The sequence below is a fragment of the Dichotomopilus funicola genome (genome assembly GCF_033296635.1).
Source record: "Dichotomopilus funicola strain CBS 141.50 unplaced genomic scaffold C8A04scaffold_10, whole genome shotgun sequence".
Taxonomy (NCBI): domain Eukaryota; kingdom Fungi; phylum Ascomycota; class Sordariomycetes; order Sordariales; family Chaetomiaceae; genus Dichotomopilus; species Dichotomopilus funicola.
The window spans coordinates 325,185-347,847 of record NW_026944031.1 but is presented as its reverse complement, the minus strand read 5'-3'; the positions used below and the strand labels follow the sequence as shown (position 1 = coordinate 347,847).

At 55.6% G+C, this 22,663-nt stretch overlaps 5 protein-coding genes across 5 annotated transcripts; 1 reads left to right on the top strand and 4 right to left on the bottom strand.

Moving 5' to 3' along the window:
• Window positions 1-505: 505 nt before the first annotated feature.
• Window positions 506-2,131, bottom strand: C8A04DRAFT_9969 (uncharacterized protein; the record flags this gene model as incomplete). Its single annotated transcript, XM_062785699.1, has 2 exons — window positions 506-812; window positions 930-2,131. 2 exons carry the CDS (start codon window positions 2,129-2,131, stop codon window positions 506-508), a joined length of 1,509 nt encoding a protein of 502 aa, XP_062639574.1.
• Window positions 2,132-6,867: 4,736 nt separating this feature from the next.
• C8A04DRAFT_10058 (uncharacterized protein) lies at window positions 6,868-10,005 on the bottom strand (the record flags this gene model as incomplete). The annotated part of the gene is made up of 2 exons (XM_062776453.1): window positions 6,868-7,004; window positions 7,065-10,005. 2 exons carry the CDS (start codon window positions 10,003-10,005, stop codon window positions 6,868-6,870), a joined length of 3,078 nt encoding a protein of 1,025 aa, XP_062639573.1.
• A 1,236-nt stretch (window positions 10,006-11,241) lies between these two features.
• Window positions 11,242-13,235, bottom strand: C8A04DRAFT_26021 (uncharacterized protein; the record flags this gene model as incomplete). Its single annotated transcript, XM_062779775.1, has 3 exons — window positions 11,242-11,270; window positions 11,340-12,659; window positions 12,728-13,235. 3 exons carry the CDS (start codon window positions 13,233-13,235, stop codon window positions 11,242-11,244), a joined length of 1,857 nt encoding a protein of 618 aa, XP_062639572.1.
• Window positions 13,236-16,078: 2,843 nt separating this feature from the next.
• Window positions 16,079-18,184, bottom strand: C8A04DRAFT_35184 (peroxisomal carrier; the record flags this gene model as incomplete). The annotated part of the gene is made up of 7 exons (XM_062783074.1): window positions 16,079-16,114; window positions 16,203-16,305; window positions 16,385-16,434; window positions 16,990-17,095; window positions 17,153-17,390; window positions 17,453-18,003; window positions 18,081-18,184. The coding sequence occupies 7 exons, from the start codon at window positions 18,182-18,184 to the stop codon at window positions 16,079-16,081; spliced, it is 1,188 nt and encodes a 395-aa protein (XP_062639571.1).
• A 1,347-nt stretch (window positions 18,185-19,531) lies between these two features.
• C8A04DRAFT_35183 (uncharacterized protein) lies at window positions 19,532-22,495 on the top strand (the record flags this gene model as incomplete). The annotated part of the gene is made up of 5 exons (XM_062783073.1): window positions 19,532-19,549; window positions 19,626-19,987; window positions 20,045-20,273; window positions 20,334-20,647; window positions 20,701-22,495. The coding sequence occupies 5 exons, from the start codon at window positions 19,532-19,534 to the stop codon at window positions 22,493-22,495; spliced, it is 2,718 nt and encodes a 905-aa protein (XP_062639570.1).
• Between the last annotated feature and the right edge of the window lie 168 nt (window positions 22,496-22,663).

Here is a 22,663-nt window from a genome sequence, read left to right as displayed (position 1 = left end):
GAAATCCATCCCCCCCAAAGTCCTCTCTCAAACCACTCCTCAACCAACACGAATCAGCCAACAAAGTGCCAAAAAGGGCAAGAAGCGAAACAACCGCCTCGCTATCTCCCCAAAACGAATCGAAGTAAAGTAAAATGGTTAAATACACAGGTAGAAGCGAAAGAGCTGTAATTGCCGTTCCTAGCAACCAGCATCAAAAACCAACATCACCACCAACAGATAGTTCTGAGCCAACGAGTGTAGGAATGTGAAGTCGTCTCATCGTTAACCGCAACAGAAGAAGAGAAAGAAAAGAAGCCGCCTAGCGAACCTTTCCCACCGCACAAAAAACCAAATGGTATCCCGCCCTGTCCACCTCCTACAAGGAATCCCGTCTATGCCTATCTTGCCCCGCTTCACAAGGCGCCAATCCGTTGGGAAGAAATCCATCAAAAGAATAGTCAACAAGAAAAGAAAAGCAGAACATAGTTCTAAAAACCATCGATCGTATAGAAGAGACGACCGCTTAACGCCGGTGATACCTCCTCGCAGCATGCTTCGCATAATGCCTAGCCGCATGCTTCTCAGCAGCCCCCGTCGGCGCCGGTAAATCATCCTCATACACCGTCGTCGTCTCCCACACCGTCACCGTGTCCACAACCGTAGCCACATGCACGATCGGCTCAACCGGCTTCGGGGACGGTTTGGGCGAGGGCGCGGGGACTGCGGCGGCGGAGAAGGAGGACGCCGACGATGAGGGCTTTGGGTTAGGGTGCGGGTGCCCGTGGTGAGATGGACGCTTGGAGGGGGAGGGGATGGCGATGAGGGTTGTGCTCGGCGGCGGCGGCGGCGGGGGAGGAGGGGGAGGAGGAGGAGGAGGAGGAGCGGCGGCGGAAGAGGTAGGTTTTTCGACGGGAGGTTTGGTAGACGAGGGCTTGGTGGACGAGGACTTGGGCGGGGTGTTGTCGTCTCCGTTTCCAGGCTGGGGCTTCGACGAGGGAGATGGGGACGGCGAAGGCGAAGGAGAAGGCGAAGGGGCAAGAATGTCTCCACCGCCAAAGGCCCAGCCGGCGAGGGGGTTGTTACCGGGAAGCTTCTCCAGCTTGCCGTCGACCTTTTCGTCAACAGGGCACTCGATGGTGCAGGAATCGCTCGGGTCGTTGGCGCCGTACTTGAGGCCCGGGCAGGTGTCGATGCCGGCGTGGCCCGCGTTGCACGTATCGATGATGTGCTGGAGTTCCTCCTCGTCCCATCCCGCGATGAAGTCGCCGTGTGCCGAGAAGCCCGTGACGTCGCCGTTGGAGAAGACAAAGGGGCTGCTCTTGCCCAGGGTGCTCTGGAAGCGCGGAAGCAGCTCGTGGGTGTTCCAGTAGGTCTCGAAGAAGATGTGCGGGGTGTGGATCCAGCCTTCGGGGCAGTCGGACTTGCCGTCGCCGGCGTCGGTGGGGAACTGCATGTTGTTCTGGTAGTTCTCGAGGCCGGCCTTGGGGTTGTAGCACGAGGGGAAGTGGATGTCGACACGCAAGGGCGAGGCGTATCCGTCGCAGTCTTCAAATGGGAAGCCGATGCCGGCTCCCTTGTCGTGCTGCGAAGCAATGCCCGCCAGGAGACCCTTGGAGTCGGCCGGCCAGCTGGGGGGGTCGTAGCTGCTACGGGGGCAGGTCATCTGCACGGGCTGGATGGGCCCCTTGGACGGGTCGAGCTGGTTGTCGCCCGTCGTGGCGGGGGGCGTCCTCAGCATGGCATTGCCGCTGACCATCTTGAGGCCCACGGGGAAGGCCTTGATGTCGTCGTGGGTGGGCTCGAAGAAGTAGTAGACGTTCATGTAGAACATCTTGACCGGCTCCAGCAGCTTCGTGGCCGGATCCTGGAAGTAGAGCGTTGGGAACCAGTAGGCGCTGAGGTCGGCCTTGGCCATCGCCGTGGTGCATTTGGACTGGCGAAGCGTCTCCCCGGTCGCGTTGAAGCCAAAGTTGCTGGCACCCATGACGGTGTGGACGTGGCTCGATGGGCCGCCGGGGCTGATGATGGGATCGGCTCGGCAGGTAGTCAGAGGACCCTGTCCATAATGATGCAGGACCGCAAAAGTGCGTTTGTCTTTGGCCGCCGCAACGGCAGCCACAAGGGTGGCCAGGACGGTGGTGAAACGCATGTTGTTAGATTTATAAACGAATTTGCTGTGGCGTGGTTGATGATATTGGTGTGTATGTGTGTATCTGTCTCGGATCGAAGTTGAGCAAGTCGCTAGGACCGTGCAAAGTGGTAGCTAGGGTTCCAACACCAGTTGTCACCGAAAGAATGGAGGTTGGATAACAGGCTTGCTGCTGCTATGATTCAAGCGATAGATCGGTCGAAGTCGAGGTTTCGAATCTTGAATCTTGAATCTCGGAAAACCCACGTCAAGTGAGCAAAAAAGAGCAGGACGCGCAGAGCAAGCTCGCGGCAGTGGAAAGGGAGTGTTCAAAGTGCAAAGGCACTGCAGTCTAGAAAAGGAAGGACTGGCAAAATGCCGAAGAAAAAAAGAATGACAAAAAGGTAGCCCGGTGAGGTGAAGGGTTGAAAAGAGAGGAGAGCCCAGAAGTAGGAGGGTGTTTAGAACGGGACGGCCGGGTTTATAGCCCTCCTCTTCCCCTCTCTCCCTCCGTGGGCCGGCCCCAAGGCCTGGGTCGTCGTCGGAACACCCCCGTTGTCCCCGCTCGCTTGCATGGCTGGCCCACAGCTCCCGACGAGACCCAGCTTGACTGTCCAGCTTGACTGTCCACAACCCTCGTTCTTTGTCTGGCAGGCTTGGCAGGCACTTGCGGGTCCGCCCCGGGCAACTCGCTTCATTCAGTTCGTCCCTTGAAAGATGCGAGAAATGACAGGAGACGTATCAGGGAATAGCAGCCCAGGACTGCGTGGGTTGTGGGTTGGAATCTCCGAGGCCAAACCGGCGGATTGACTAACCTGAGTTACAACTCACCCACGACCTGGGACCTCGAACGCCCCCATCCGACGGTCCCGCCGAGTCTCCTACGTCGACGTCGAGAGGCTTACTATAAACCTCTTGGCCTTGAGGCGTCGACAGAGTGATTGTGACGTCGGGACATTTACAAACCGCACATATCGTTTTCCCTATCTCCCATCTCAATAATCCGCGGTCAGCTGTCCAGGAGGCCTACGATGCTAATTCGCTCTTCATAGATAGGGAACCCTCCTCAACAATAGTCAAGCAAAATAACCGCCGGGAGACGGGGAGACGGGGAAAAGAGGGCGGGAACGCCAGCCAGCCAGCCTTGAGTGTGTTGGTCCGTGGGTGCGTAGGACGGAGTGCCGAGGGGAAGAGGAGAAACTTCCGCCAAGGGCTCAAGGGGAAGTGAAGTGGGGGGTGGGGGGAGGTTGTCGTGGTCCTTGCGCTGTACCTGCATATCGCACATGCTGGAGCGTGCCATTGGATGGCAACCTGCGTTTTCTGGGGCCCGGCCTGCAGGTTATCGGCAAGCGTGCCTTGTTCTGATGGGCTGGACGGCTTGGACGGGAGAAAAAAAAGAAGAATTAGACAAAAAAAAAAAACGCAAAAGTTGCCACATGTTTCCCGTCTCTTTCTCGTTGCCGTGCGTACTTCTGTGGCGTCCAATGAGAAAGGGTACTGAGGAGGGGGAAACAAGATTTTGTTCCGGATGGTGTTGTCTCTTGCATCCCGCTGCTCGGTAGTGTACTGTTTCTCTTGCAAGCGAAAAACACAGAACTCGACGATCGCCGTTTACCGATCACTCACAGATGGAACCATCCCAAAAGTCCAAACGAAACAACTTGGCATAGAAATTCGCCGTTTTGGGGAAAAAGGATTTGGGGGCATCGTCTGCCAAATCGGGGATTTGGATGTCATAACCACGGGGCACCCCTGCACCCCCTGCCTTGTCCAACCCCCAACGGCCGTTCCATTTTTAAAGATTCAGGGGCAGACTTCCAACAAACGGCTTTATTATTGATTCCAAGGCCGGCAAATCATCCGGCCGGTCTAATTTCTTTGAGTTCTGCTTTCCCGGGATCTCGCAGTTCCCCTCACCGAGAGAGAGAGAGAGCAAGGGGCAGTGTGGCCGAACTTTCTCAATCGCAGTTCATCCGATCTCGACCTCCTTCCTTCCTTGTGCGTCGATGCCGCGCGGTTGATCGTCCCATCCGTGGATCTGTCAAAGCGGGCCGGAATGTTCCAAAATCCAGGCACAACGATCGCCACCAGCCAATCGGGTTGCAGAACCCCCCCAAGCCCAGGCCTTGAAGTGGGGGCAGTTCCGCGCCGACCCCGGCCCACAGTTTCTTGAAACGCACTATTGTGGTGAATTCTCGGCGGCCCGGGCGAGCCAGGTTCGCCAGGGTCAAGCCACAAAGTTCCAGGAACCGCCTTTCCACCCCTCTTCACCTGCAACCCCCCTTTCCCAATTCCCACGAACACGCTAGAAACAAAGGAAAAAGGGCAAAAATACTCAGAGAGTTTTCGGAGATGTCCAGAAACGGAACACGAAGCGAGGTTTACCTGCAACAAACGCAACCTCCCGGAATGTAAAGAGTAGTTTTTTGAACAAAGAGCGGGTGCCCGTTTTGTTTCATCTTCACAAAATTCCTCACTGCCAACCGTTTACCGCCCACTGCTGCAAGCCGCACACCGATGGAGGCCCCTTTGTTTTCCCCCCTCTCAACCAAGTGCGTAGGAACTGGACATCGGGCGCAGACAGAAAAGCAGAACGGCAGCCGCGCGGCACTCTTCAGGAGAACACGGCCGCTGTTCGGGCCACCGCCCTCTACTAGCTAGTTTGAACAACACCACCTGAACAACGCCGCAGAGGTTGGGGACGGGCTCAGTTTGTGACATTGTGACGGCGGAGGGGGGCCCGTGTTATTCAGCCAGCGCTCCTCCTCCCTTGGGGGCTGAGTGACACACTGACACCACAGCGCCTCAGTTCTTCACAATCGTCCATCAACCGAGCTGGCCACGCAGCAGCCATCGCGGGCCCCAAGGGATTTAGTTCGTGTGACAACAATTCCCACCACCGCTGGACCGCTCCGAAGAACCGACGGATGACGCCTTAGTGTATTTCGCAGCTAAAATTATCCATCCGCATGAGAAAAAGAAGAAGACGAGAAACAAAGAAGAATGAAAACAGACTATGCGTCCAGCCGTCTCCTGACCCTTGGGGTAGTGCAACTCGATCTCCCACACTTTCTGTGTCCCCGTCCCCCAAGACCAATCGTCAAACCTGCTCGTCTGTCTGTCCGTTCGCTCACAGAGGATGGATACACAACACGCAGCCCACGCCCGCGCCCGCGGTCTGCGCCATACACTAGATAGACACAACACCAGCATCCCTGGTTCATGTCCTCGTCCTCCCCCTTTTTGTTAGGTCTCTCCCCTTTCTTTTCTTCCCCTCCACCTTCACCACCTAAATCCCCCCTGCTGTGCCCCCTCCCCCAATGCCGTGATCCCAACCAACAGGAGAAATTATCACATACTATGTATGTACACAATGCATGATAATGTGATAAATGTGACGTGGCCTTGGCTCATGGGACCGCCGTCCGTCAAGCTAAGCTAACCCACCCCGCAACCTGCAAGCCGGAACCCGGCGAAGCAAGTGGTGTGGTGTGGTGTTCTCTTGATGATGATTCCAAACCGACCCAACCACGGCTAAGCAAGTGTTCTTTATTTATTTATTCTTTCTTTCTTTTTTCCTCTTCCTCTTTCACGCGGCACAGACCAGACGACAAAGGGCTTTCCATCATCTTATGTCTTGCTCCGAAGTGAGATGTAAATGCGTAGTGTAATGTGCCAACATCTAGTTACTGTTAGTCAAGGTAGGTGAGCACTCCTGGGTGGTGCAGCGATTGTCAATATGTCAATGATTGGGATTGGCCTGCAAGACATCTCGAAGGAAAGCAAATGGTCTCATGCGTCATGTCATGTCTTAACCCGTCGTTCAACAAGGAAGAACAGCAGTTTCCTGATCCTTCCGTTGGGAAAGGGAAGAAACAGGTCTCGCAATCACCGGGCAGAGTTGAGTCAACTCTTACGCGTCTTCTCGCACTTGCTCTGTTGTGGTATCTTCTCTCCCTGCCCTGCCCAACCCGCCCATCCTCTGTGCCTAACCGACCCGGAATACCTCACGGATAGCAACCTGCCTTTCATGTATGCATGCATGCAACCAACGTACCTAGCCATACATATCTTTCAGGCACAGAGGCAATAAAACGGAGAGAAACAACCAGTCATGCTTCAGAGCAAGCCCCCAACCAGGTTGCTGCTGCTGCTGCTGCTGCTGCTGCTGCTGCGGCTGCTGGGGTTTGTCCTCCCGATGTCAACGTCATCGCGCAGGGCTGATCTGTGGGTGGGTATTACTATGTAGACAGACCGACTACCTATGCAACATGTTGAACCTGCATGTCTACGACTGATTGTCTTGGATCCGATATAAATCCCTCTGGTGCGGGGGCTGAACACAACTGTCATGACGAAGGTGTCTTGGACTACTACATGTAGCACACGTTCAAAAATCACTCAGTTTAATGGGATTCTTCTTTTCAAAGTGCAGACAGACGTGACATATCGCATTTGCTCCTGTTTCCTTGGAACCCCTGACTTAAAGTGTGAGAGGGGGGTCTGAATGTGACAGAAACCACGATCAAGAAGCTCCCACAGCCAAAATGCATTCGATGAACCCGTTTTGATCTCAAACGCCTCGGAATGCTCCTGATAAAATTCCCCAACCTAGTGGGACACAAGTTAACCCCCAAAACGCCGGAGTAACAAACTCACATTTCCCCTCAACTAGCCCTTGCTTAACAACACCGAAACTGATGCCATCCGCCCCCCCATAATTAGAGTCAGTCAGTCCCAACAACCCTCAAACACCATCACTCCAAAACCAACCACTCCTCCGAAACCGCCCTCGCCCCCTCAATATCCCCCAGCAGATAACACAACGTGCGAATGTTAAACGCGGCCTCCACTTTCAAGTCCTCGTCTCCCAACAACCCCCTTCCATCTCCATCTCCTTCCTGTTCCCCATTTCCGTTTTCTTCCCCATCCACAGAGGCATCCGGCTTCGCACTCCCCTCAGCCAAAACCTTCTTATAATACTCCACCGACAACGCCGTCAACCCAACAAGCGAGTACGCCCGCGCAATATTAAAATGTGCCTCCTGTCTCTGCGCCACATTCCCCTTAGCCGTAGCCGTAAAACTCTCCATAGAATCAGAAGCAGTAGCAGTAGCAGCCAACCGATCCTCATAATACCGAAACAAGAACGCAAACCCCTGCGTGAGCAGGTACTGTCTGTTGGTGGCCTGGCGCTTGAGGGCGTAGTGTACGTATGCGAGCCCCGTGCTGAGGTTGATGAGCGGGTTGGAGGGGTCGAGCGAGGCGGCGCGGGCGAAGTAGGAGAGTGCGTAGGTGTAGGAGGTTGTTGTGAAGAGGATGTGGCCGTAGATTGTTAGGAGGGCGACGTCGAGGGCTATTTCGCCGTTGGCGTTGGCGTTGTTGTTACTGCTATCATTCCCCGTGGTCTCGGGGTGTTGGGGATGGTGGTCAGGGTCGTCGGCACCGTCTTGTCGCATGACGATGGTATCCATGGTTTTGATCTGTCGCAGAATAAACTTTTGCGCCGGTCCGGAGGTGTACCACGACACAGGGGTCTGACACACGCGGCACATGGCCGAGAACATGCGGTATGAATCGGTGCCCGGCATGTAGTCGCGCATGAAATAGCGGGCGATGGCCACGCAGGTCTCTTCATCACCGGCGTACACGGCGCACGACGCCCACGCGACGTGGATGAGAAAAGTCGACTCGCTCGACGTCCACACGATAGAGTCGCGGGCCGAGTGGCAGACCACGTAGGCCTCGCGATGGTGGCCGGCGCGGACCAGCGCAAAGGCGTAGTTGAGGAACAGGTCCAGCCAGGTGTGGAACGAGACGCCGCGGTGGTCGGAGGGGAACTTGATGGGCACGCGGATGGTCTGGTCCTGGCCCTCTGCGGGCGCGAGGTTGAGACGTAGACGTTCTTCCATGGCGGCTAGCTTTAGATTTCTAGCCGGCACTGCTGCCCCGCCGCCTTGCACGTTGGCTGCATACCCGAGGAACTTGATGTACTTCTCCCACGGGTAGAACTGCTTGTACGATCGGAAGTCGTCGATGAGGTGCTTGGCCGCTTTCATCCAGTCGGTCTGGGCTTGCTCATCCCCGGCAAAGGCCGAGTCCTGGACTTCGCGGAGGAGATCAAAGTTCTTGACCGCCTCGGCCGTCATCTCGAGTTCTTGCTGTCGCCTCTTCTCTTCGTTGATGAGTCGCCGGGGAACGTAGTTAGACTTTCTGTTTGGATCCCTCGGTTTCCGCGGCCGCGGCTTGCCCTCCCTAGGCTTCCTGGGTCCATACGGACCCCGGCGTCGTCCTGTGCCATCCCCCCTCCTCGCTTCCAAGTTCATCGCTTCCCGTACCAGTAAGAACGCCTCCTCGCGCCCTTCCTGCATCTCTTCGCCCTCATACATGTTCGCCAACTGCACGCGAGCCTCAATATGATCCTCGTCATCCTCGATCGCGGCAATAAAACACTCTTCCGCCGCGGCTTTCTCGCCGCGTGCCATGTGGTACCGGCCCTGGCAGACGGAGAAGTCGGCGTCCAGCGCCGCCTCCCCCGTGTCCGCCGCGATGTTCCGGTAGAGGTCGAGATACCGGATGGCGTCGTCCGCCCGCCCCCGGTCCAGCAACACAACCGCGATGTCCTTCAGACAGTCTGGGAAATCCTTAAAATCCTCCTGTCGCGTCGGGTCAAGCAGCTGCAGGTGCAGGTCCGCCTCGTACTCCAGTCCCGGCTTACAGCGGAAAACGTACAGCTTTGCGCGCAGGTCGGGCGGCAGCCCATTGCCGTAGCTTTCCAGAGGGAACTTGGCGGGCTCGTATCCGGGCACCATCACCCGTCTGTCGTCGATGGTATCCCATTCTCGGTCATCGTCGGCCCACTCCTCCCAGTACATCTCCTCCCGTCTGCCTAGTAACCACCGGGATATCTCCTTCAGCTCCTGCGCGCCCTGCTGCCATTGCTCCAGGATCGTAAAGAACTCGAGATAGATCCGCAAGTCAGACCACTCAAACCAGCCCTCCTCGGCCTCAAACGTACCCTCGCTCTGCAAATGGTCCACCAACCGACGATACGCGCCCCTCGCAATCTCCGCTCCTTTCCTCCTATCCTTCACATCCAGCGCAACATCCGCAATATTACGCACGGTACGGATATTCCACGGCCGATAATTCAACGCCTTCTGGTACTCCGCCAACGCCTTACTCGCATTCCCCTGCATCATAATCACATCCGCGCGGCCCGTCCGCGCCGTAATATTCGCGCGGTCCGTCTCTAGCGCCTGGGTATAGCACACATACGCCCGCTGCAACATCTCCTCGCGCTCCGGCGTGCCCTCCTCCAGCGCCTCCAAACACTCCAGCGCGTACTCGGCCGTGGAGATCCACTGCGGCACATCACGCGGCGTGAGATGGGCCGCCGAGATGCGGCACCATACCGCTTGCTCGCGGTGGCCGAGTGTTTCGTGCACCGTCGACAGCAGCATCCACGCGCTGAACACCTCGCTGTTGATGCGGATGATCTCGGAGAGGTGCGCCACTGTGCGGTCGTACTCCTTCTGCTGGAACGCCTCGTTGGCGAGTGACATGCGGAACTGGATGTCGGGCGGCAGCTTGGCGGCCTTGCGGGGGCCTGTTGACTTGCGAGGTTTACCTCGTTTGCGGCCCCCGGGACCGCCCTTTTTGCGCGCTGGTGGTGTTTGGTAGGGGATACCCAATGCTTCGGCGCGCTGGCGGGCGACGAAGGCTTCTTGCTGGAGGTCGAAGCGCTCGACTTCGGCGCGGAGCTCGAGCGCGTCGGAGTCGGCGGAGATGTTGCTGGCTACGTCGTCGTCGTCGTCGTCGTCCATCATTGGCATCGTCATCATTGTATCGGGTTCCGGGGGAGCAATCCCTGGGAAGAGACTTGGGTCTACCATGTTCATGGAAAACTGGGTTACCACCTGCGTGTTTGGCCCGGCCGGGCCGCTGTTTCCCATCCCGTCCATCTTGGTTTTGTAAGTGGGAGCCGTTGATAGGTTTCCTGTGTCCAAGGCCTAAGAAATTCGGTGTCGGTTGCGCAGAGTGGATTCAATGGGCGGAAGGATAGCTCGTTCCTTTCAAGACTTCCTTTACCACCCCTCTAACTCTTCAAATTCTTGAATGTCGATAAATACCACTGAAACCTCCTGATATCGCAGGTGGCGTTGACATCCACAGTGCCGCCGTCGCTATCGTTGGATGGAGTCAATCATCGAAATCCCGGCATGTTTGTTGTTTCAAAGAGGTCAATGCATTTAAAATATGACGATTAAGGTGAGGCACAGAAACGGTGGTGTTGTGTTGTTGAGCTTCTGTTCTGAAAAGTTGATGTAAAAGGGCTTTGAGTGGAGTCTACAATGAAGTTGATGCACAATGCTCAAGTGAACCACGGTGTGAATACAGTATTTATTTGCACTGTATGGAGGTTTCCTACTTTGTACTTGTGCTAACTATTGTCGTCAATCTGCAAAGACATGATAATTCTCCATTGATTCAGCGCCCAAGGCCATTAAACCGACGCTTTGGGCCCCTACACTCATCACAAAACTTGAATAGAATATGAGTCCATGTAAGCACCATCACTTAGCCTTGTTATGCTGAACTGGGACAACAACCGTCAGACGACAAGGAGTAGATACTGTCAGGGAGCAAAATCCTCTCGTTCAATTAACGTCATTCCCCAGTGAGATCAAATGCCCCATTACCTAGGTACCAACAACTCATCGCCTATATCGCCCATCCCTTCCTCTCTTCTCCAACTCAAGAGCATCGCCGCCAAGATCCCTCTTCCCTCTTTCTGCTTCTCTCTCTCCCTCGTACACCTCTACCGCCCACTAAAACCATGCTTGTGCTCAAAAACATAAATGAATTCCAAGACGGGAAACCCGCACGCCCACTTCAAGGGTCAACCGGAAAGAAGAAGAGCAGTAAGAAGTAAAGTGTCATGACCGGGCCACCTGCATCTCCATTCTGCGCATCCATTACTAAAAGCCATTAAAGCAAGAATGTTATTTAGCAATGATGCTCCCTAAGAATGTGGTTCGGGGCGTTCCGGGTTTTAATTTCGTCGTTCGTAAATTCATTTTCGGTTACCTCCACAGGCCGGGAGGTATCAAACGAGAGGAGGGGAGGACCTAGCTCAGCCTGCCCTCGTTTCTAGCCTCTGTAAAATCTGTTAGCAACGGATCTCAATCCTATCCACCCACCCGGATTACTTCTGGCTACTACATACCCTTGACCTGCTCAAAAACCTTGAGCATCTTGCGTCTAGCACCCAGCGCGTTGACACCACGCTCTTCCAGCTGCTTGTCATCCAGCTCAACGAGATCCGTCCACTTCATATCCTTAAGATTGTCTGTGTACTTGTGGAGTCGCAGACTCCGCAGCCAGCTAGGGATGTCCTGCAAAAGCGTAGGGTCGGTGGGGTCCTCGGGGGGCTTCGACATGCCTCTCCGACCGCGCGGAGACCGGCCACGCACCATGTCCGAGTGATCCGAGTGGTACCCTTCGTGGTGGCCGCCCAGGCCCATCTGGAACGGACCGAGATTCATTGGAGCCAGTCCATTGTTCATAAGGGAGGAAGCTCCGTCATAAGCGCTTAGGAAGCCGTTATTCTGCGGCGACGTGAAGGCCAGCGCCGGGCCGTAGTTTTGCACTGGAATACCAGGCGAATTCGGCCGCGACCGATGGGCCGCGAAGCTGAGGTTCTGCGACTGCTGCAGGGCCATCACCTGCTCCCGGCTCAGCGGCACACCGTGCTCGCTGACCATGATGGCCCCGGGAATGGAAGGCGCGCCGGGCGATAGAGGGTTCTGCGCCGGAGCACCTGGCGCATCGTTAGAACGGGCCCGCCGGTACTTGCGCACATCGTCCAGCGCAAATCTATTGTTCACTGTCGAAAGGGCGGCGAGTTTCATGGCGGTGGCATTGGCCACCATATCGGCGTTGTTCCCCTGGCCAGGCTGCTGTTGTCCCGGCTGTTGCTGCTGCTGGTTGAAATTCGGCACCATCGGCGTGTTGACCATCGAGGCCCAATTGCCGCTGGCTCCGTACGGGGACAGAAGAGGAAGGTCGGCCAGCTGCGGCTCCCCAGCCGTCAGAGTAGTCGACTGAATGTTAGTGTTGCCCGAAAGTTGCGGGCGGGGAGAACGCAAACCACCGGTGGACGGCGGGGGTTGCACAAATTGGCCCATGGGTGCCTGCCCAGAAGAAGATTTAGGGCGGCCCGGGTCGTTGGGACCCCAGGGAGACGCCGGGTTCTGGTTGCCCGGATCTTCCTTCGGGGCCGAAATCGTCGGAGTCACCAACGAGTTCCGGTTATCCACCAGGCTGTTCCGAGTTGAAGTCGGCGGGTTACCGGTCTGCTGGGTAAACTTGGCCTTCTCAGTCGCAATAGCCGCGGCGGCGTCGGGGAACATGGCGTTGATAGTCGACGAATCCAGGCCAGACTGTCGCTTGACGTTTGCGCCCGCACTCGGGCGAGCAAGCGAATTGCGGGCCGAGTCGACCGTGAGCTTGTTCATAGCATCACTAAGACGGTTCGACATCGGATCTGCATCAAAAAAAGAGAGGGGTCAGAATGTGTATGAAACTAAGGCGGGTATTTCGGGCAAGGCAAACCTTTGTCAAAGTTTGCGGGTGACAGAACGCCCGACATTGGATGGTTCTTGCCCATCTGTTGGAGAACCTGAATAAAGAAGCGAATTTGAACCTGTGTGGTCTGCTGCAGCAGTGCATACAGAGCAGCGGTCCGCTCAGCCTCACTAAGGACGCGGAACCACTGTTCGATGGCACTCAGTTCATCCTTGAAGTCCTGGTCAAGGGTCGCAGCCGCCATCTCCTCCAGAGTAGTCTCGTACTGGTCGATGTCGGCGATCCACTGCTGGGCTAGCTTATCCTGCGGGTCCATCTCGACATTGCCCTGACCCTGACCTCCCTGAACCTGACCATAAAAGTCGGAGGAGGGCCGGATCCGGCCGGCAGCAGCCTGTCCGGTCAAGGCGGCCATGTCAGCGGAGGCACGGAGGGCATGGTTGTTGGCGCCAACGGCACGCGAGGAGGGCGGACGCAGCGAAGAAACGCTGGTGGCCTCGGGCGTGCTGTTGCGGTTGCTCATGATGTTGGACATGTTGAGCATAATCGTCGGTGTGTGACCGAGTTGCGAACGTCGATAGACCAAGCGGCGAGTTGTGTAACAAGTCTATAAAACGAAGGTGGGAAAGAATCAAAGCGTGCGCTTGTGAGAGGCCGCCGCTGCCAAGTGCCTGGGAACGCTGAAACAGGGCTCGCGGCTATTTGGTGTGAGCTTTGCGCTAGGTCTGCAAGCTTCTTGTTAATCGCCAGGATCGATCATCATGCGATGGGAGATCATGCTCACATACCAGGGCGGGGGATCGCATGCGTTGCTCGAAGTTGGATTACTCGATGGTATTATATTTGCCGGCCAAGGACTTTCGAAGTCGGTGCGGGAGAGGGTGCGAAAAGGTGCGAAGATTTTCGAAACTCCTGCAGTAACCCGCTGGCCTCAAAGGAGGTTCGAAATTTCGCGAAGAAGGTCACGGGAGGAAACAACGTTCTGTTGCAGGATCGGAAGATTGAAGTCAGCATCAGTTGCAAAGGAGGCACCGGGAAGCAGCTTGTGACGGCGCATCTCGAGCTGAGTTGCAAATCGCAGAAACCGGCCAAGAAATCGCCGCGTACTATCCCCGGTGATATGGTGCGAAGACAGCGACAACAATACGGCCTTTGCAGAGTTGGCCCTTCATCGCTTGAAGGGGGCTCAGCCCGGTCGCTCCGTTCACGAACTTCCATCCAAGACGAGACGACGAAACATGGGGCGATCGGGCGGGGAACCCACAGAAAGGGGCAAACTTCACATACCCATTAAGAAAGCTCCTGAATATTCAGAAAATCCGCAATCGAGAAGAAAAAGACGGACAAGAAGGGAGGAGGGGGAGGAGGAGGAGGATGGCTGGCTCCGGCCTGAACCAGCAGAAAACTCGACGGGTTCGTGGTAAAGAGGGTGAACAAAAAGAAGAGGACCAGGAAGGGCGAACGAAAGGTAGTTTGGTTGATGAGACGGACTCGGGTTGAAGGCGGCGGGCAGGATCTAGCCGGCGGGGCCCGCAAGGGAAGAGAAGCCAACGAACAGAAAGGGAGCGGAAGATTGGCTGGAACGCACACACGCCGCTGAAAAGCGGGCCCCCATCGGCCTCAAGGCTCACAGCCTCAGCTGGTCCAGGCTTTTTCTCCACAACAGTCGTTTCGCCTTCCGGGTCTTGCTTTCCAGAACTGAGTTGCGAGAGCCCTGGTGCATTTCACCAATTAAATCGAGCATTGAACACCGTCTAACACCATTCTCTCAAGGATCTCGAGAGAATAGGAAGTTCAGGAGTCAAGTGTATTTCCTCACACCTCCTCGACTTAGTCTTCCTCCAGGCGGTACGCCGACGGAACCAGAAAGCTGACAAAGTTGAGCTCTTTTCTGTTTCACTCAGACAGTAAGGGTTCATCCGTGCTTGAGTCCGCTTAAGCCTGAACCCTGGGCAAGGCAGCTGCACCAGCAGGGTTTCCCAGCGCCCGGAATTTCGGGAGGTGGAGGACATTGTTCGGGGCTGCCGCGGCCACCTTAGGGAGAAAGGGGGTTCTCCTAATTCAATCATACACTCAGGTGCTCGGGATATCACAGGCGGATATGTCATGCCCAGGGCACAGTGTTTTGCTCTCACAACCCAAGCGGTGAAGTGCATCAAAGCCTCCTTCCACTTGACTCAAATTCGGACCCCCTCAAACTCAGCAAGGCTGGAACCGAACCTGCGGGCGGCGGGAGCGTCACACGCTCCCCACGATCCAACACGTTTCCCGCTGCTCGTGCCGTGAAATCCAGCTTTGAATATCAGACGGGGCGGCACATGAAACGGGCCCGACAATTGCACTCGGTGTTAAGCGGCTCGACTCCGCGGGGCGAGTTCGGCAGAAATCGAACTAGTGTACGGAGTAGCGCTCGTATACATAGTAAGCTGACGGTGGATAGTGACAGAGACACGGCGCTTGAGCGGCGTCGGGTCAAGGGTGAAAGCGTCCAAAAATGATCGCCACGGAACAGAGAACCCCAATGCCTGGACGGCACAACCTGATGTCATTTAAGGATATGTTCAAAATGCGGTCCGGAGATCACACGATGCGGGCGTGTCTGTGATAGGTCTTATGATTTTCTTGTGAAACGAGCCGAGGAGATCCGGCTTGGGATGCAGCGAGGTTAAACCGGATGGTTCCTCGGACGCCGGCAACTCAGTAAGAAACTTTATTTAGTACAGACTCAGATTCTCTCTCTGCAATATAGGAGAGTCGCAATGTAGAATGTAGCCTCGCTTTCATGCACCGGAGTCTTTCGAGAGAAGATCAGAGGTGTTTGGTAATAGCAAGGCTGGTCCGTCTCGGCACGATATAATCCTTCAGCAGATTGAGCACGGGGAGAAAAGCTCAGAGCTGTACACACTAATGCCGTTCGTCGCAATGACGCCCCCAGAGAAACCGCAGAAACAACTACAACAAGGCGAGGGTGAGAAGGGTGAGGGGCGGAGGAGGTTGATACCATAGTCGTGCGTCAATCAACACAAACATACTCAACTTTACACACCTTGTGAGCTGAGCCAAGACAGAGAGTCGGGGACCGCAACCAAGCGACGCCCTCGCGACATGCAGAGAGGGAGGAATGGGACGCCCTTTGGAGAGATCCGCCTCCCTGCGTGCGTGGAGGTCAATGCATTCCGATGGGGGAACTGGCCGAAATAACGCCCTAGGTAACACCTCCAAAAAGCCCGGCCCAGCAAGCGATGGAATCCGATCACCGCTTTGAAATCCCTTCGTTGTCGTTAAAAAGAGCTCATATTGTCCCACGCCCAAGGATGCATTTCCTATTCTCTCCTAATCCCGTCGAGACGCCGCGTAACAACCCAGGAAAAAGACAGATCAAGCAGTCTCCCGCTTGCCCTCACGGAACTCCTTCTGTACAATTTGTCAGCCAAGTTTCGGCGATGCGCTTGTGTGGGCGGAGGATATTCAAGCGGTCGGATCGAGGGAGGGAGATTCGTACCAGAGCCTTAGCGGTGCCGTGGAGCGCGTGCCTGTGGTTTCTTCGGAACTTGGGGTCGGTACCGTTGAGCGAGGGGTACCTCTGGGTCTTGGGCTTCTTAATGCTATAGTTGAAAAAACTCGATGTCAGCCTGGCTTCATGTGTGGTGTTGTCGTCGTTAGCTTCTCGCGATGGGTGCGTACCCGTTCCGGTGCGCCTTGCGCGACTGGTTGTGCTGAGACGAGTTCTTGGACTCTGCAAATCGTCAGTATCGTGATAATCTATACCCTAGAGCTAATAGGAGGTGACATACTGGCCATTGTGAAGAATTTCGGCTCGGTTGGCGATAACTGAGGCTGAAAACTGGGGTGAAAGGTTCAACGACGGGGAATGTCACCTGCGCACAAAAGCGGGAGAAATTTGGACTGCCCTAATTTGGTGGGTGTGGCTTGTGGAGTATGAATGTGGCTACAATGTGGCTGGCTCTTCTCGAGCGCCAAGAACTCACATGGTATTCCGTACGGTAACGTGAGTTCGTAATTTACACCACCCCGCCAGCCCCCGAACTGAACAGTTGCGAAGTGTTTTCAGTCGCAGTAATGCTATTATGCCCGCAGCAAAAATCTATATGCGCCAACAAGATTGTACAAGAAGCCTCCTATTCCCAGAACAAAAAAGAAAAGAAACTCTTCAACTGAGCCGACCGTGGTTGTACAAAAGTATTCACGATTACCCGACGAACTCCAACCCAATCACCTGCAGCCGAGGTCCCTCTTAGGACGCAATCGATACCTTATTTGACGACTACTGGCGCGACCAGCTTCGCAGCAGCCGCAAGATCAGTCGTTCTCCCCAACCTCCGCGATCGCATAGCCTGAAGGTAGCGGACGAAAAGGATAAACATGAGTTCGACACTACCCCACGTCAGCAAATGGCACGCTCGATACCCAAATTTTACGAAAATAACGTACCGCTCCTTTGTCATCATCAGAATACCCTGCACGAGCAAACCCTTCAGAATTTGGGGCCCGATACCCTTGAACAGGCTCCTGGGGCCTTCGTTTGCGATGATAAATTGCATCACCTCGACAAAGCTCTTGAACGGCTTGCCCTGCCGCGCCGGTGGCGGTTTCGATTGCAGACCGACCTTGGCCACGATCAAAGGCTGAGTGACAATGGTCGCGAGTGCCTTGGACATTGCGCCAAGCGCTACGGATCATGTTAGACTTGCCGCACGGTACGTACCCCAGACAATACTTGATCAGACTTACCGAAAGCCTCCCAGGGTGAAAGGTTTTTCTTGCCGGGATAAAGGACATCCTTCAACCGCTCGTACGCGCCATATGTGATGGACGGGTTGATTACCAACACTAAGCTCGCCTTGAGCCCCCTCCACAAGCCCGACACGCCATCCTCGCCCTCGATCACCTCACGCGCGGTGTCGATAATACCCTTCCTCTCCTCCTTGCTCTGCGTCTGCTGGCGGGTCGTGATGACGGCGACGGGGATGGTGAAGAGCTGCGCGAGCGCACCGGCGACCGCACCCAGAGAGAGTTCCACGACGGTCGACGGCGTCCCAGTGGACTTGGCGTACTTGAGGTAAACGGTGCGCACCACAGAGTACCAGTAGAAGTAGGCAAAATTGGTCGAGGCGACGCCGAGCAGCGACCCGCTCATACCGGCGTACAGGCCTGCAACACCCTCGGCCGAGGCGATCTTGGAGATAGCGTCCCATGTCCCGTTGTAATGCGTGTCCTCGAATTTGACTTGGTTCTTCTCGGTTTCGGTCTTCTTGACTTGTACTTGGAGTTTCGTCTTCACGCTAAGACACAAAGACACTCGAATTAGCAATCGCACGGGCGTTCGGTGCACGACCTCCGGTTTGGTCTTTCAACATACAGATCCAAGGGGTAGACGAGCGCATTGGCGAGGACCGCGCCGGCCGCGCCGGCCGTCGCTTTGCCCCAAGGCCCAATTGGGGCGGGTTTTGACTGCGCAGCCATTGCGGTATGCTTCGGCCCCTTTTACAGGACGTGGCGGCGGTTTTGGCGCAACGTCGCGGGGGCCCTTTAAAGTGTGTTTGTCGCGGTGGATCGGAGTGCAGAGAGGAAGTGCGAACCGAGAGTGCAAGCCGCAACGGACACCGGCGCAGGCTAAGAACCCTGCCGGCTATGCAAACCCCCACTGGTCGATGACGGCAGTTGCGCACGGGTCTAGCCGAGGGAAGGCGAGAAACAACGACAAACACAACAAAAACAGCAAGAAACTAGAAGGACCGGACGTTGAAACGGGGTTCGTTGGGCAGCAAAGTGAGTGAAAACGGTAGAAAATGAGATCCCGCGTTGAGAACGGGAACGACGGCCTTAGATGGACCCCGTTCCTAGGTTCTTTGATCCGGTCTGCGCTCGCTCGTGATCCCGGGACTGTCTTGCCGGGACCTCGGCTTTCCGCAATTCGGGAGTTTGCAGTTCCAGCGGGTCTCCGTTGCCCCGCTGCTGAGTGGATCCACTGAATGGCCTCGAGCTGCCGCTGTTCGTCCCCAGCATTGGTTCGACTTCTCGAAGTGTATCGTGCCTGCCAGACATGATAGATATTAAACGAGGAGAAGGCACCATTAGGTAGTTCCCCAATTCGCTCCTTCTTAAGAGGACATATCCAATGCCTATGACCCAAACAATGATATCCTCTTCCAACTTTAAGAATAACTAAAACTGTGGATTTGTTCCTTTGTGGCCATCAATCCGCCGAGGTTCGGCTTCTGATATTCTGTCGATCGGGGAAGCGCACGTTAAAACCTCCCGATCTGAGCAACTTCATTTCTCTTCCTTTTTTCATTCTTTCAGCCCGGACTAGGTTGGACAGCAAACCCCTGTACAAACTACACTTTCCTCGTCATCCAAGGCTCACTTCGTTGTATTTAGCAAATTTGGTTTGTCACCTCACACCTCAATCAAGAGCACAGAGGGTGGCTTAGAAGGTCTGGGCGTGCTTGACTCCCTATCAGAGCCCCTAAACAAGTCTTGGAGCGCAGCGTCTCTTATCTCAGCAGCCCGCAACTCGCCCAAGCTGCTTTCTCCACCAAGAAGATGCGGCCGAGTTTTAGTGAATTGGTTTGGGTAGAAGGACGTATTATTGAGTTATTAGCCGGAAGTTGAAGAAGGGACCTAGTGTCCATATTTCATACATTCTACACGGTATCTTTATTGGTGTTTCGATCTAAGACTCGGTGCTTCTCAACGCGCGGTTCGCCAACTGCATTTGTCAAGGAAACATTCTTGGTTGCTGCCGAGAACGCCTAGAACGAGCGCCGAGATCGCGTGGTCCCCCGCTCGGGTACTTACACAGCAGCTATGGAAGCTCAGGCGTTGGTGAGCCATTCTCGATACCAACCAACATGGTTTTCAGCACGTGTCTCGGGGCAACAACGGCTCACGGTAATGCCAGGAACATGAGCGTCGTTTGGCAACTGCCCAGGGGGGGGAGGCCTTGAAACACGCCATTGCCGCCGCTGAGCTGTACATGCAAGCGGCCGGTAAAGCGGAAATCCCAGAAGATCGCAAACGATTCCGGAGAAAATTTGCAGAGCTCATCAGCCTCGGGGAGCGTCTCAAGGCCAACAATGAGGGTTCTCGGACGGCCGCTGTTGCTGCCCCCCGGCTCCCAACCCCGGAATCAACACGGCCCCTGACGACCGCCGAGAAGACTATTGTCCTTCGAGCTTCGCGCCTACACGGAAACATATTTCGACCGTGGGAGTCTGCGCCCGGTCTTGAAAAGGCTCCGGATGGCCAGATTCCTGTTTACAAGTAGGTCGAGGAGACTAGTAATTCTTTTCTCTGCTAATATTAATCTTAAAATTCAAGTGACCCGTCCCCCTTTTCTCTATCACTAGAGCAGCAGGCCATTTTTGCTGGGTGGCGGCGCCCTGCCGAGCTCCCAGGAGCCAAAAATGGAGACAATGAAGAGGAATGCTTAGCACCGCTCATGGAAGCTCAAGCGGACATGGACCTTGCCCAGGATCTAGCGACGGATTGTTCAGTTGTGGCTAGTCTGTGTGCTGCTGCTCGCCTTCTTGGGCCTACCCAAGATTCGGTGAGTAGCCGCTCCCAAAGCCTTAACACCTTGGATACTGACTAACATGTTCCGTGGTAGCTGCTCGGGTCCTTGATGATCCCCTTTGACCACGAGAAAAAACGGCCCGCCATCTCTCAAAGCGGCCAGTATATCTTCCGCATGTATTTCAATGGGTGCTGGCGATCCGTCAGCATCGACGACCGCCTTCCCGCTTCCAAGACGGACCGCACGCTGTTCGTGGTCGATCGTCGGAACCCTCGGTTGATCTGGCCAGCCCTGATGGAAAAGGCGTATCTCAAGATCCGCGGTGGTTACGACTTTCCCGGAAGCAACTCAGGGACGGATTTACATGCCCTCACTGGGTGGATTCCCGAGCAGATTTTCCTTCAAAGGTGAGCCCCTTGTTTCCCATGCTTATAAGATGCATTGATCTAACCCCCTCCAGTGATGATATTGAGCTAGATGAAATATGGAATAGGGTCAAGAAGTCGTACGATAACGGTAACGCAATTTTGACCCTTGGGACGGGGAATATACTCCCTGAAGAGGAGAAGGTGTTGGGCTTGGTCAAGGAACACGACTATGCCGTCGTGGACTTGAAACAGGAGGACGGCTCCCGTCTCCTGCGCATCAAGAACCCATGGGTTGACAGCCTAATCTGGACTGGCGTTGGGTCCTCGGCAACGCTGAAGACACACACCGTCGGTTCGACATCCGATGAGTCGCCCAACCAGTTCTGGATGGCATTCGAGGACGTTCTGCAGCACTTCGACTCGCTCTACGTTAACTGGAATCCCGCGCTGTTCAGCCACCGCGAGGACCATCACTTCAAATGGGATATGTGTGACAAGACAGAAGAGCTGGTTTACACCCATAACCCACAGTACAGCATATCCTCTCCCTCCGATAATCCGATTTGGGTGCTCCTCAGCCGCCATTGGCAGGATGGCGAGCTTGACATTCTGCGCCAGCGCAAAGCCGAGAAGGACCGTGGGAGTGACTCACTCGCGACAGTCTCGAAGCAACTCGGGTTTACAGCACTCGCTCTGTACACGACTCCACAGCCCGGTACTCGTGTTCCTTTGTTGGATAGCAGCCGGAGACAGGCCCAAACGCCCTATGTTGACAGCCCCAACACCCTCCTTCGGTACACTCCAACTCCCCATACGCCGCAGACGCTCGTAGTCACCCAGACGGAGCTGCCCTTGGTGACCTACTCTTTTACCCTTTCCTTCTTCTCCCTCAACCCCCTGACCATCACGCCTGCTCAACATCGTCACGCCTTCAACATCCCTCTTACCGGTGCCTGGACTCGCCGCACAGCGGGGGGCAGCGCTTCTCATCCAAGTTACTTCACCAACCCGCAATACTCTCTCACCCTAACTTCACCGTCAGCGGTCTCGCTCGTGCTGAGTACCTCCTCCCGCGACATCCCGGTGCATGTCGCTCTTGTCTTCTCCCCTCCCTTAACCACAACCAACTATCCATCACAGCAGCAGTCGCATCAACCGCAGCACCAACCCCCACGGCGAGTCACCTCCCTCTCCGGCCGCGATATTCTCTGTTCCTCGACCGAGTACCATCTCGGCTGCACCTCCGCCTCCTCCCCAGTCCTAGACCCGGGCACTTACACCATCATGCTCTCCACCTACGAGCCCGGCCAACTCGCCCCCTACACCCTCCTCGTCTCCACCGACTGCGCAGGAACCACCATCAAACCCATCCCCTCCGACGGCGCGGGCCGTCTACGCACCCTACTACCTCCCTTACCACCCAATCCCTCACACCAACAATATTCCCAACCTACCGGCCCAACCCGCCTCCGCGCCCGCCTCTACCCATCCCGTCTCATTCGCCTCAACCTCCTCGCCACCCAATCTCCGACCCACAACAACAACAGACACATCACAGCCGCCCGTATCTCCCTAGACCTCGGCACCGGTCCCCACCGTACCCTCCTCACCACCTCCCACGACGGTGAGTTCGCCGATGCCGTCATGGGACTACGCACCCGCGAGGTAGATGTCGATGGGCCGGAGGCGGAAAGGAGGGGTGGGTTGTGGGTAGTTTGGGAGGAGATTGGTCGTGGTGGTGGTGAAGGAGGAGGTGGTAGTAGTTTAGGTTTAGGTGGCGCTGAGAGTGGTGGTACTGCTGGTGGTGGTGGGAATGGGGTACAGATTGAGGTTCTGAGTGATGGGGAGGTGGATGTTGGGGGATGGGAAAGGGCGGAGGAGGATTAAAGGCGGGGGCTTTTGGGTATCTGGAGTGTTTTATTTACTCTGCTTTGCTTTCTTGTTGGGCGGATGACATATCAAAGTGAGAGGGGCCAGCTATCAACTAGCTGCCTGGTGTTAGGCTACTTGACACTCGGTACCTACGTAACAACAAATTTCAATGTTTCTCGGAGT